At 51.2% G+C, this 14633-nt stretch overlaps 1 protein-coding gene across 6 annotated transcripts in view; it reads right to left on the bottom strand.

Annotated features, from left to right (window-relative positions):
* The window catches only part of ADORA1 (adenosine A1 receptor), a 39765-nt gene extending 25380 nt beyond the window's left edge, over positions 1-14385 (bottom strand). Inside the window, exons 1-2 of one of the 6 annotated variants that reach the window (XM_074352048.1) lie at positions 14162-14385; positions 12902-13299 (exon numbers count right to left, since the gene is read on the bottom strand). In XM_074352048.1, the coding sequence (XP_074208149.1) occupies positions 12902-13242 (341 nt within the window). In that variant the 5' untranslated portion in view covers positions 13243-13299; positions 14162-14385. Of the gene's footprint in view, positions 1-12901; positions 13801-14161 lie in introns of those variants that run through there. The other 5 variants (XM_045510112.2, XM_045510102.2, XM_010946470.3 and 2 more) reach the window with 5 other exon arrangements.
* Positions 14386-14633: the final 248 nt, after the last annotated feature.

Below are 14633 nucleotides of genomic sequence, written 5' to 3'. Positions count from 1 at the left end.
GTGATTGTTACAAATATCTGGGGAAAATAAGTCACGGGATGTCCGGGAATACAGTCCATACTACTGTAATAACTTTGTATGGTGACAGATAGCTAGACTTTATCCTGGTGATTATCTTATAATGTATAAAAATATCAAATCACCATGATGTACACCTAAAACTAATATAATATTATAAATCAATTATACTTCAATTTAAAAAAGAAAAAAAAGAAAAAAATCTGGGGCAGAAGGGCCTTTTATCCAATAGAGCTTCCCCTCTTGTGTTTCCAAGAGAATGTCGCCTGTTGAGTTCCCATGCCAGCTGGGTGGCTTGTGCAGCAGAGCCCTCGGTGACACCGGGATAGAAAGAAAGGGCTGAGAAGCAGCTCTTGCCCTGCTGCAGTCGAGGCCCCTGTTCTCCCAGGGGCTGGAAGCAGAGTCGGAAGCCGGTGGACTCTGAGAGCAGGCGGCATGGTGACAACTGGGAGGTCTGGCTCGCAGGGCCGGCGCCAACCCTGCCAAGTGCACTGCAAAGCGTGCTCTGCTACACAAGGCGAAAGATTGTTTCTGCGTAGAAGAGCGGACAGCGTGTCTCCAAGCAGCCCATTCAACCGCGACCCTGTCCCTGTGTGCCCTGTGCCAGCCTTGGGCTCCCCCATCCTGCCCGCTCTGCCCCTCAGGGCGAGGCTGGAGCCCATACCGACAACTGCCTGCTTGTTGGTTGACCATCTTCTCTGCTGCATTTGCTGAAACAGGGCCACTTGGTGCCAAATATAGCAGCTGTGAGGAGATGGGGAGGCATGAGCACCGTTTGGGGGTTAACTCAATCCACAGGGCCAGGCCCCAGTGGGTCCCAGCAACGAGGGCGGGAGACGAGGCTGTGGGTGCACACGGAGAATCCAGGGAGAGTGCCCCCCTGACTGAGCATGTGCGGGCACTCGAGGGCCTTAGTACCACAGAAGCTACCGTGTCTCATTCTGAATAAAGCCTGGCGGGAAGGACGAAACCCCAACTCTGCTGTCTCCTTCTGGAAGCTTTGGGGAGCCCAAAGCCACATGTCCTCACTGCTGTGGTTTCAGCCCAGGAGAGCCAGCAGCCTCCCGAGAAGTGCGGTGGGAACAGCAGACAGAGCAGCGGGAGGCACCCAGGGAGCCTGCTGGGTATTTGAGGGGTTCCTTCCTTGAGGCTGTGCGAGGCAAGAAGGGGCCCATCCACTGGGCCACATGAAAGGACGGAAGCTGGGGAATGAGTAAGAGAGGGTAGGGCATACTGCGGGAAGGGGGTAGCTCAGTGGTAGAGCGTGTGCTTAGCATGCACAAGGTCCTGGGTTCAATCCCCAGTCCCTCCATTTTAAAAAACAGTATTAACAATAATAAATAAATGAACATAATTACCTCCTCTCTAAAAATTTTTTTTTTTAAAAAGAGAAAGACCACCAGTGGAGCTACCAATACATCACTTCCACTCAAGTACCTACTAGGATCTGAATCTCCCCCATTCCTCCCTTCCCCAGCCTTCCCTGTCCCCCAGAACAGCACCGCCATCCATCCCGTAGCATCAGCCTTAATCCTGGGGAGTCACACTTGGTCCTTCTCCCACTTGGCACATCCAGTTCGTTACCAGCTAGCTCTACCTCTACATACCTGAATCTTTCCCGTTCTCCCCATCTCCACCGCCTCCTCCCTCAGCTCCCAGCCTGCCCCAGCCCCCGCCTCTGCCACGCTCTCCTGCTGTCTTCTCTTACCCCCTCCAAGCCATCCTCCACACAGCAGGCAGGGTGACCCTCTTATGTGAATGGGGTGAATACACCGATTTGATTTTTTTTTTTAATGTTAAAGCCACACTTGCATATATGGAATAAATCCTATTTTGTGATGGTTTTATCCTTTTTATGTATCACAGTATTGGATTTGCTAACATTTTGTTAAGCACATTTGACATTTTTAAAATGTAATTCCGATGGTGTCATTCCCTGCTTAAAATGCTCAAAGGCCTCACTGAGCACCGCTAACAACAAGGCTTACAGGCCCTCCCATAGCCCTCGGGCCACACAGGTCTCTCTGGACACGGACAGGGGGCTGGAGGAGCCAACAAGGGGCAGCCACAGCGAACGACAGGATGGCTTCCTTCCTTGACTTCTTCTGAAGTTGTAATTGTAGCTACCTGCTTGTTTATCCATGTCTTGGCTCACTTCCACTCTCTAAATTCCATGAGGGCAGGGACCAGGGCCACCTTCTTGACCATGATGAGATCCCTAACGCCTGGCACAGAATCTGGCCCTTCTGAGTTAGTGAAGAAATGAACTCTCCGCCTCCTCCGTGCCTGCGACCCTGCAGTTGAACACTCAAGTTTATCACCATGAACTTCAGGGGGGTCCTCAGTGCTGCCAGCTACACTCGCCTTTCTGAGTGCAGTCATTCTCCCACTTCCTGAAGATTTATTTCACACCTGCTACTCTTATCGCCTCCTCCCGCTCAGCTGATGACCCTGCTTCCCACTTCACTAAGAAAACCGAAACACTCGGAAGAGAACTTCACCTTCCAGCCTCTGCATCCACACCTTCTGCTTGCCTGCCTGTGAGATGATCTCCACGCCCTCCAAAGCAAGTCCCTCCGCGTTTGTCCTAGGTCCCTGCCCTGCGTGCCTGAACAAGGATGTCAATCCAGAAGTTCTCTCCTCTGCCCCATCATTGGTTTTGCCCTCTCTACGCAGTCCCAGTCAGCACACAGACATACCAATGTCCTTCCTAACTTAGCAAACGACACAAAACGAAATGCCCTGCGCCCACTTCTCCTGACAGCTCCTGCCCAGTGACTGCGCTCTGCCACAAAATTCCTCAAAAGGGTCATCTACGCCAGAGCTGCCTTCAGGTCCACTCCTCCGCCCTCTTGAGCCCCCTCCAATCAGGCTCTCTGCTCCCACCACCCCATTAACATCGCTCTTGCTAAATCCAGTGGGAATTCTCAGTCCACCTGACCCGCTGGAAGCATGTGACGGGCAGTCTCTGGTTCTCCTCGCCGGTCTCTGTGCTTGGCTCCCAGGCCACCACACATGGGCTCTGGGTGCCTCCTGTACCTGTGGCTCTCCTTCAGTCCGTCTGGCTAATGCCTCACCTCTTCCCCGACCTCAGTGCTCAGTCCTTGGTCCTCTCCTTTCTTTTTTTAAGTGAAAATAATTATAGAATTTTGAAAGGTTATTTTCCACTTACAGTTACTACAAAATATTGGCTATATTCCGTGTGTTGTGTAAGACACCCCTAAACCCATCTTACACCCACTGGTCTGTACCTCCCACCCTCCCATCCCTATATTGCCCCCCATAACTGGTAAACACTAGTTTATTCTCTGTGACTCTGTGAGACTTCTTCTTTTTTGTTATATTCACTAGTCTGTTGTATTTTTTAGATTCCACATATTAGTGACATCATACAATTTTCTCTGCCTGACTTATTTCACTTAGCATAAGACCCCCCAAGTCCATCCAGGCTGCTGCAAATGGCAAAATTTTGCTCTTTTTTTATGGCTGAGAAGTATTCCATTGTCTACATAACACTGCATCTTCTTTATCCATTCATCTGTTGATGAACACTTAAGTTGTTTCCATATTCTTGGCAATTGTAGACAGTGCTGCTACAGACAATGGGATGCATGTACCTTTTTGAATTAGCAGTTTTGTCTTTCTTCCGGATATATACCTAGAACTGGAATTGCTGGCTCATACAGTAGTTCAATTTTTTATTTTTTGAGAACCCTCCATACTGTTTTCAACAGAGGCTGTATCAATTTTCATTCCCACCAACAGTGTACAGGGTGAGGTTCCTTTCTCTCCACATCCTTTCGAGCATTTGTTATTTGTGTTCTTTCTGATGCTACCATTTGGATGGGTGTGAGGTGATATCTCATTGTGGTTTTGACTTGCATGTCCCTGATGATGAGTGATGTCGAGCATCTTTTCATGTGCCTGTTGGCCACCTGCAGTTCCTCTCGGGGAAAATGTCTGTTCAGTTCTTCTATTTTTTTTTAATGAGGTTGCTTGGTTTTTGATGTTGAGTTGCATGAGCTATTTACATATGTTGGGTATTAATCCCTTATCAGTCACGTCATTCGCAGATATTTTCTCCCATTCAGTGCTTGTCTTTTCATTTTGTTAATGGTTTCTTCTGCAGCACAAAAGCTTTCAAGTTTAATTAGGTCCCATTTGTTTATTTTTGCTTTAATTTCCTTTACTTTAGGAGACAGATCCAAAAAGATATTGCTGCAATTTATGTCAAAGAGCATTCTGCATTCTTGAGCTTTCCTCAAGGAGTTTTTTAATATCCAGTCTTACATTTAGGTCTTTAATCCATTTTGCTATTGTATTATTTTATTTTGGTGGGAGGGGAGTAATTAGGTTTATCCATTTTTAGAGGAGGTACTGGGGATTGAACCCAGGACCTCACGCATGCTAAACATGTGCTCTACCACTTGAGCTATACCCTCTCCACTCCATTTTGAGTTTATGTTTGTGTATGGTGTTAGAGAATGTTCTAATTTCGTTTTTTTCAGGTGTAGCTGTCCAGTTTTCCCAGCATCACTTAATGAAGAGACTGTCTTTTTTCCACTGTGTATTCTTGCCCTCTGAGTTGTAGGTTAATTGACCATAAGTGTGTGGGTTTATTTCTGGGCTCTCTATCCTGTTCCATTGATCTATGTGTCTGTTTTTTTGTGCCAGAACCATACTGTTTTGATTGCTGTAGTTTTGTAGTATAGTCTGAAGTCAGGAAGCGTGATTCCTCTAGCTCTCTACTTCTTTCTCAAGATTGTTTTGATTATTCAGGGTCTTTTGCATTTCCATACAAATTTTAAAATTATTGGCCATAGGTCTGTGAAAAATGCCATTGGTATTTTGATAGCAATTATATTGAATCTGTAGATTGCCTTCGGTAGTATGGTTGTTTTAACAATATTAATTCTTCGAATCCAAGAACAGGCTATATTTTTCCATCCATTTGTGTTATCTTCAATTTCTTTGATCAATGTCTTACAGTTTTCAGAGTACAGGTCTTTTGCCTTCTTGGGTTTATTCCCAGGTGTTTTATTCTTTTTGATGTGATGGTAAATGGGATTGTTTTCTTAATTTTCCTTTCTGATACTTCGTTGTTAATATATAGAAATGTGACAGATTTCTGTATATTAATTCTGTATCCTGCAACTTTCCCAAATTCATTGATGAGCTCTAACAGTTTTTTGGTGGTGTCTTTAGGATTTTCTACGTGTAGTATCGTGTCATCTGCATCCTCTGCTTTATTTCTACTTTCTCTCTTGGGGATCTCATCTGACCTTGTGGATTGAAACCCCATCTACATGCCAGTGGCTCTCACATTTATAACCCCTGCCCAGATCTCTCTCCTGAACACCATCCTTGTGTATCCATCCAACTGCCTGCTCAACATTCCATGGAGGTATATAATAGATACTCCAGACTCAGTGTGTCTAAACCTCAACTCCTTTTATTTCTCCCAAAGCTTGTATCACCTGCAGCCTTTCTAACCTTGGGAAATGCCCACTCTGCACTTCCAGCTGCTTAGAACTAAAAGTTTGGTCATACTTGACTCTTCTTTCTCCCACACCCTACATCCAATCTATAAGCAATTTTTTTCTTTCTTCAAAACACATCTGAAATTTTAAAAAATCATGGCACATTCATACAATAGAATGAATTCTAACAGCAATTAGGAAAAGAATAAAAACAAACAAAACCTATTATTTCACTCAATAACAGGGATGAGTCTCAGGCATAATTTTAAGCTTCAGGAGCCAGACACAAAAGAGCGCATACTACTCAATTCTCTTTATAAAAGTTCAAGAACAGGCAAAATCTATCTAAGGGGATAAAGGTCAGAATGGTTACCTTTTGGAAAGTACTGACGGAGACAGACAGAGGGGAGCCTTCTGGGGCGCTGAACATGTTCCAAATATTGATCTGGGTGGTGGTGGCATAGATACACCCATGTGCAAATATTTATTCAACTATATACACTTAAGGCTTACGCACTTTACTGTATGAACATTTTACATCATTAAAAGGATATAAAAAGTTAACATTTGAAAACGCACTTCTAGAATTAATCACGTCTCACCACCTCCTCTGCTTGCTGTCTTTCTGATTCAAGCCACTTCCCTCTTCTCCTGCCTGAATTACTGCCACAGCTCCTAACTAGTCCTCTGCTTGCCCCTACAGCACATTGTCAGCACAGCAGCCACAGTGAGCCTTTAAAACCTAAGTCAGATCACGCCACTTCTTTGCTCTAAACTCTGCAATGGCTCCCCACTTTCCTCAAAGTAAAAGCCAGTGTCCTTCCCGTGGCCTCCAAGCCAGCAGCTCATTATCTTTCCAGGCCTGTCTCCGACCACTCTCCCCCTTTATCCCAGCCACACAAACCTCCTCGCTAGTCCTCACACACTGCGAGTTCCTTCTGTGTGGAATGTCCTCCCAGTATCTGCATGGCAAAGCTCCTCACCCCCAAGATTTTGCTCAAATGGCAACTTCTCAAGGAAGCCTCACTGACTATCCCACTGAAAATTGCAAACCTTTCTCCCCACCCTCTCCTGGCATTTCCAGTCCCATGTGCCCTGCTCTTCTTACATTCAAATACTCTACGTATTAGGCATCATGTCTGTTAGCTAGCGTCTGTCTGCCAGCCAGTTAGCACGCAGACTCTGCGAACATCTTTGCTTGCTACTGAATGTACCCCAAGCACCCGCAGCGATGCCTGGCACGTGGGAGGCACTCAGTGAGTCCTGCTGCATGACCGAAGGGACGCATCTTCTATATTAGGGCCCTGTGTGGGGACAAGTCAGGGTGACTCCTTACCCTCCTCTCCCAAGGGACAGGTGGCAAGAAGACAGTCCCAAAGGCCCTCTCCCACACAGCCAGGGCTGCAGAGAGTGGGTGTGGAGTTGGGGCCAGCTGCTCAGCCCAAGTACCATAAGGTGTCAGATGCACCTCCGGCCACCCTTTCTCCCACCGGGGGCAGGTTAGGGGTTTATACTTGGCCACCTCGGTCTGCAGGAATCCACAATCTCAACAGTGGCTAAGAACTCCCAGACAGAGGCAGAGCCCAGAGCAGCCGGCCCATCTCTGTATCCCCAGGCCCCACAAAGTGCCTGGGACACGATCAATGCTCAAAGCAAGTTTATGAAATAGATAAACAGATGTCTCCAGCTCCCTAACCCCACTAAATCCTGCTGAAGAAAAACCTGTGAGGAGCACTGCATGACAAGACGCCCGATCGACCTCCTTTTCTTTGGGGGCAGGGAAGCCCCTTGCCAGCTGCCCCCATCTCCTTGCCCACCCCCAAAGCCAGTATTTCCAAAAGGACATGAATGCCAAGGCTCAGCCCCCTCCCTCCTCTGCCTGTCCCTTCCCACCACCGGCTGCCAGCATTTTCTTTGTTCTAAGGGGCTGGTAGCCTCCTTTGGGCTTGAGTTAAGGAGGCTGAGGCTGAAGGGGTAATTCATGCAGCTCAAGGAGCTGCGTGTCTGCCTTCCTCTCTGTTCTGTGTTCACCCTGCCAAGTGGGGCCAATCAGGAAGTCCCACACTCCAAGCTCCCTACCCTGGGGACTGCTCCCCTCACTTAGAGGCAAAGAAATAGGATGTTCAGGCCTCAGAGAAGAGAGACGAGGCAGTGTGGACTAGACTTGGGGCCCAGACAGCCCTGCCCTACCTAGCCCAGCAGGGCAGATGGGCAGGGGGATGCCAGGTGCACCTCTTGGGGTTTGCAGTTCGGGTGAAATTGGGCAGGAGGAGCAGGGAGAGTTGGAGGAAAGGGAGTTGGGAAATATTTAACCTTATAAGACAATCCTTACAGATAGAAGCTGTGCTGTTTACCAAGAGGCACAACCCAGAGATCCAGACTTGGCCCTGAGCCTACAAATTAATGTTAATTGTGGGAATCATTGCTGTGTTATTTATAAAAATTGAAAATTAGTAACACTCTAAACAGTCAAGATGTATGAGTCAATAAAATATGGTAATCTTTTCTTTAAAAAAAAAAAATGTTTGTAGCATGCCTACTCTGTGCCAGGCCTGGGGGGCAGGTATCTGAGCAGGTGTGATCCTGGCCCTTTCAGTGTTCACCAAGCCCAAAAAAATGCACCTGGGCCAGGAGAGATGGGGAAGGAGAAACAGATCCAACTGGAGCACTTAACACGGGACATGAACCTAGTCCAGGTGGGGAGGGGGGGCACAGAAGGCCTCCTGAAAAGGGGCTGTTTTAGCTCAGACCTAACAGATGAATTTAAAATACAATCCAATATTATACCATTATAAAAATCCTTACGAAATATTTTTTATTGACATGGGGGAAAATGTTTATAATATAACATGAGTGAATTATGTTGTATTATAAAATGGTATATAAAAATCATAGATGCATTCAACTATGTAAAAATAATTTATCTATCTATCTGGGAAAATTTTTCTGGAACACCAGAATGTTAACAGTAGTTATCTGCAGGCGATAGAATTAGTGGTGATTCTGCCATCTTTATTCTTTTCTATATTTCTCAAATTTTTAGCAATAAACTTGGACTGCTTTCACACTCAGAAACAAATATCAAATGTCGGGGTACAGCCTCTACGGCCCCACCCCATGATCTCTGAGTAGAGGGGCTCTCCAGACAGTGTCCGGGCCATTTCCCTGCTTCCAGGCAGCACTCACACCTGGTATCTTGCTCCTCAAGCCCTTGGAGGCTTCCTGGAAGCCATTCCAGTGCCAACCGGGAGATTTCACCGCTGACACTAACCCAGATTGCTCGGTGCACTCTTTACCATAAGCCACCTGAAAGCCGTCCCTAATTCAAACCAAGAAGTTACCTTTTTAATCACAAAGCTGACATCCTTCCATCACTTCCCCCTCCAAGCCCATCACTAATTTGCTGACTTAACCTCCGGAGGCGGCATTTCCCTGCTCTGTTCCCGGAGGGGTGTTACATCGGAGGCTAGGGAGCAAGAGTCAGAACTGGGAGAAGGAAAGGGCCTGTGGCGGAGTGGCCTTGATCATGCTGGAACCCTGGGCCTGCTTCCTCTCCTGCAGGTGCGAGGGAGCTGGGCTTCAGGGCTGGCTACCACTCCTGTCTCAGACACCCCAGGCGGATGACCACTCCATCCTTAGACAGAGGAGCTAGAGACGGCCTACCTCTGCTGGAAGCAGACGGCACCACCAGAGAGCAAATGTTCTGGGACCCTGAGGCCACAGACGGTCACCTGCTGGGGTACCAGTACTTTAGTTGTCAAGGAAAGCCCAGGCTAGTTGGCGGGGGGGGGGGGGGATGAGGTTTAAGGGGGGGCCAAATTGATGCCTAAAAGCAAACACATCTTAATCTACCAGATTTCTTTCCCAGCCAGAGCTCTGGTCCAGCAGGCCAGCCTCGCCCACGCCCTGCTCTGCTTCCCTGGTCAGCAGCCCAGTTGGGCAGGCCTCCAGCTGTGGACAGAGGCAGGGCTGCCAGTGGCTCAAATGCCCACTGGAGGGAAGGTGAGGAGGGAGGGAGAGGCACCAAGCGTGGGCTGGAGCAGAGCGCAGACACCACTGGCAGAAGTCAGAGAAGATCACCCCCACTGACAGTCTTAAGGAAACTCCTCCATTCAGCTTCTTGGGGCTGATTTAAAACGCACACGGGCTCACTGGTTAAAGGCATCTGTTAGACAGACCTGGACCTGACTCCCCGATACCCATCACCCCTTCACCCCACCCCAACCCATCTGGCTACAGACAGATCTTACTCAGGGGTCTCTTTCCCACAGGGTGGGCTTTGGTCAGGGAGCCCACTGTGGGCACCCTTTCTCATAATGAGTCCCCTGGAGTAGGTGCCACCATGAAGACCCAGGGCGAGAGGTGTGATGCAATGAACACTGGAGATTCCCTAGGAGTAGACACTGAGGGGAACAGGGTGTCAATTACCAAACACGCAGAGGTGCTGTGCAAGTAACCTGCAAAATACATGGAACTAACCAACAGTTTAAGCTTTTGGGTTTTTGGTAACTGGATCACGCTACATGATGTCAACCTTTTTTTCCTCTTGGCTGTCTGCCAAGTGGAAGGAAGTAAAATTTGTGGTTGACTGACCAAAGGATGCCTTGCTTGGTGAGGGGCCCAGCAGACTCCTGTCACTGAAGGCCCCACCTATGTCTCACCAATGCTTCATCAGTGTTACTCCCTGGTGCCCAGGGCTGCATCCATCCCTGACTGGCTTGTCAAGGCCAGGAGCCAGGCACCTGGGGACCTCTGGCTGAAAGGTGTTCTCCCAGACCCAGCAGCCTGCTGACTCTGGCAGCCCAGAGGGGAGCAATGCATGCTGTTCCCCCTGAGGGGCCACCTGGGCAGTGACCAGCAAGGGCTTGGGGCGGCCCATCACCTCAGCCCAGCCTCCAGGAGTCCAGCTTTGGAACTAGGTCCCAGGAACCTTTCTCTGACTCAGGAGAAAGCCTCCTCTCGCAGGCACTGCCAACGTGTGGCCTGAGCTGATGGGGGCCGCTGATGTAGAATGCTGGGAAGGCATCGGCCACAGCAGGATGGATGGAAGTTAGACTCCTGGAAGGCCCGCCTGAGGCTCAGCTGTGTGAGCTCTGAAGACTCATCCAATTCAATCAACATTTACCAAGGGTCTGCTATGTGCCAGACACTACACTAGGCATTCTGAAGAATTTGCAGAAACAAACAAAATGTGGTCACTGCCCTTGAGGCATGACAATCCAGCAAGGGAGAAAAAACATGTATAAATACGATTTAACAGTGTCCCTGGAAATGTGGTGTGTTGTGTGTGCCCACGGGGGCTGTGCACGTGTGTGTGGGCATATGTGTGGCTACATGAGAGAATGAGTATGCGTAGGGTGGGGGTGCAGGACTTGCATATTCAGACCCTCTCTGAGCAATACATTAATAATGATAATAAGACTACAAACATAAACCTACTATTTATGGCTTACATAAAGTACTAAGTGTATTATACATTACTAAGTGCTTTTATGCAGGAGTTTATTATAATCTTCCAATCATCCTAGAAAGAAAGTAATGTCTCCTTTTATTGATGTGGAAATGAAAACTGAAGGAGGTTAATAAGTGATTTTCTCAAGGACCTACAGCTAGGAATTCATAGCAAGGATGTGAACCCCGGCCTGTTCTCTCAGCCCCTACGCACACCCTTGGCCCTCCAGAGACAGCTCCTCAAGACCCCTAGCTCCTCCAGACTGGAGCAAGGAGCAACAGAAGCTGGCTTCTGGAGGAATGAGCCTCCAGGTCCTGCCAGCACAGCCACCTCCATCCCCACAGGGCAAGCAGGGCACATTCTGTGGGCCTATGGTCTCTGTTACATCATAACCAGGCCTTTGGTTCGCCTTGGCACACACTCAGGAGACTGAATTTCTTAAGCAGCCTTCCTGTATCCACATATCTGCATGAATTTCCTAATGTGGCCTAATGGTCAGGCTCAGAGGCCCAGCCCACTCTAATGGGCTGAAACCGGCTTCACCGGCACAACCCAGGCATGACCCGGGACTAATGGCAGCATGAAGGCCGCTCAGTGGCTGAGGTTACAGGGCTTCTGGGCTGCCTCCCCTACCTTCCCTTCTCCCCCTACCAGCAGCCTTCACCTCCCCTCCCCTGGGAAACCTAGAAGTTGTGAGGGAGGTAAACAGGATGGAGAGACTGGCATCCAGGGCCGGGACACGGGGGAATCCGGAAGGAAGAGGGCAGTGGAATCAAGGCTCTGCTTTAGGAGACTCTCTGGATCTGCTTCTCCTCTACCAGCTCCTACTTCACATTGCTCGCAGGATCGTGGTGAAAGGGAAGGGGAGGGTGCATTAAAAAGCTTTGAAAAACTAAATGTGCACAAATGTAAGGCAGAGAGGAGAAACGTGGGTGACTCGGCCTGCCCAGGCAAGATGCCCAGTGGGGCCAGAGGCCCCATGCCCCAGTGGGGCCAGAACTCCCCAGGAGAAAGGGGATCTACTGGTGAGAAGATTTAAAGAGGAGGCAAGCACGCCTCACAAGACTGTCCCAGTGAGGCTGGCCCTGGCAGTGCGCCCAGGCATTTGCTGGCACTTGGTGGCCCAGGCACTGCCTGGTGATGAGACTATGGCCTGGCAGACCCAGTGAAGGAGCCCCAGTGTGGACTGGACACCTGCATGAGGGGACTGCCCCTATGCCACTCACCCTGGTGCTGCCTGGACACAGCATAAGCATCTCTGCTGTGACTGGGAAGACACTGTGGTTTTTGCAACAGAACAGAATCATTAAGAGTGGGAGCCTGTATTTCTCCCTCCTCCTGCCTGCAACAGAGATCCCGTAGGTGGGAACTGGGCAGAGGTCATCAGACTGCTTGGGTTCAGCAGGACAGCCCTGGAGCACGGAGCTGGCTAGCACAGGGTGTCTGGAGAACAAAAGAGCTAAGGAGTGTCCTCAGGAAGCCTGCCCAGGTCTGGCTGGAGGAGCACCGCTCCTGCCCATGGTGTGACGCCCTCAGCCCCGCCTAACAATCTGCTCCGCCCCTCCCACTTCCCTCCAACTGGTGGAGCTCAGCTCATTCCCACCCAGGGCTCGCTGCTCTGGTCTCAGTGGCCCCACCAAATCCACTCTAGGCTGGACAGGCAGCCTCAGGTTCCCTGATCACGTCAGGAGAACAACAGCAGTTTCAGCGCTGTTCAGGCAATGCCCAGGACCCCATTCCTCCAGCCAACCAGCCCCGTCCTGCTTCAACTGCAGTTCTGCCTAGTCCTGCAGAGCAGAGGGCAGGATGGCAGAGTGAGGGCTGGGGCACAATGGCCCGGAGAATATCTGGCTCACTTGGAGTCTCAGGCTCTACCTTTTACCCTCTCTAGATGGCTTTCAGGCCACCCAAGATGGGGTGCAGTGGGGACCTTCAGCTGCTCTGGACTCACCTGAGTGGGATCTTGACACGGAGGTAGCGGTCCACAGCAATTGCCAGCAGGGCCAGGATGGAGCTCTGAGTGAGGATGAGGACAGGGCAGGCGACCATGAGGCAGGTGTGGAAGTAGGTCTGTGGCCCAATGTTGATGAGGATGGCAAGTGGGATGACCAGAGCGCCCACTGCCACATCAGCCACCGCCAGTGACACGATGAAGCAGAAGGTGGCATCCCGCAGTGCCTGGTTCACCTTCACTGCCCAGATCACCAGCACGTTCCCAGGCACGGAGACCAGGGCGATGAGCACCTCGATGCCAATATAGGCGGCCTGGAAGGCCGAGATGGAGGGCGGCATGGTAGGCACGGGCTGGGCACATCAGCAGACAGGCACCAAGGGGCAGGAGGCAAGCACCTGTGGTCACGGAAGCCTGGGCTGGGAAGGCCTGCCTGGGAGGGGGAGGGGAGCCCAGGCAGCTCTGGAGCTCCAGCTGCCCTTTGGAGAGGTGCCCCACTTGGCACATGTAGTGCCTGCCGAAGCTGGTGGGGTACCCTGGCCCTTTCTCTGCCTAATCTTTGTCCCCTCCCCTTATCATCCCCAGAGGATCCATTCAACAACTTAAAATAGCAGCACTCGCTCCTCCGCTGGCTTTTTTATCAGGTGTGAGGCAGATCCCAGCACACACACAGCCCACAGGGGTCCCCCGTGCCTGGCTCTGCCCACCTCTGCCCACAGAACAGGATGCGGGGAGCTCACCATCCTGTCTGCCGGTGGCTAGGGGGGTCCCAGCGGCGGCGCCCAAAGTTCCGGGCACCTGGTGCCGCCCGCCCGGTGGCTCGAGGCCGCGCCAGGCAGGGCTGGGCTCTGGGCACCGCGCGCGGCAGCTCTCGGTCCTCTGGGCTCCCGCCGCAGCGCTCCCGGCCCGGCCTTTCAGGCAATCACATGGTGCGGCAGAGGCTCAGCCCGGACGCTTTTAAAGAGGTAGTGCCCCTGTTTCGCACCTGGGACCGGACTGGCAGACGTGGGTCTGGGGGACTGAGCCCAGCACCGGGCCAGGGCGCGGGGTCCCCCTCCCCGGCGTGCAGCCCACACGTGCCCTGCGCCCGCCCACCTGACACACTGCTGGCGCCCGCTTTCTGGAAGTCCCAGGTCTCGGTCCAGCTCTGCGGGGACCCTCGCACACACCCGCCCCAAGGGAGCAATCTGGTTTCCTCTTTCAACCCTTTGCTGCATCCCCACCGAGACGTCCCGGAGGCGAACTGAGGCACAGACTTACCCAAGGTCACCAAAGCTGGCAGAGCTCCCAGCCACCTGAACGGCTCTGTCTGTCCAGGCGCCCTCCCCGCTCTACGCCTTCAGCAGGCGCTCGCTCTGGGGATGCCTGGAGAATCCAGGACCAGCCCGTCAGGTCCAGAGGGATGGCAGCTGGCTGGGACTCTACTCCGGCACCCTGCACCTCCGTCGCCCCCGGTGCGGGAGCTGAGTGACAATCCTGCTCCGCACACCCAGAGGGGGCGGGGGCGGCGGCTGCACCCGCGGGCCCCTCCCTCCTGGCCCTCTGTCTCCTCCCCCATCCCCTCCTCTAAACAAAGGCGGTGATTCTGCTTGAGAAAAGCCGGGAAAATGTGAGCTTTTCCGCAACGTCTGATGTGTGAATCCAGTCTCTGGAGCAGACAGAGGTGCAGCCTCCCTGGGTTCACTCTCTGCCTTCCAAAATGTGACGTGCCCAGAAGGGCTGTTCTGGCCTC

This window comes from Camelus bactrianus, chromosome 23 (genome assembly GCF_048773025.1).
Source record: "Camelus bactrianus isolate YW-2024 breed Bactrian camel chromosome 23, ASM4877302v1, whole genome shotgun sequence".
Lineage (NCBI taxonomy): Eukaryota > Metazoa > Chordata > Mammalia > Artiodactyla > Camelidae > Camelus > Camelus bactrianus.
This window is presented reverse-complemented; position numbering and strand designations above follow the sequence as displayed.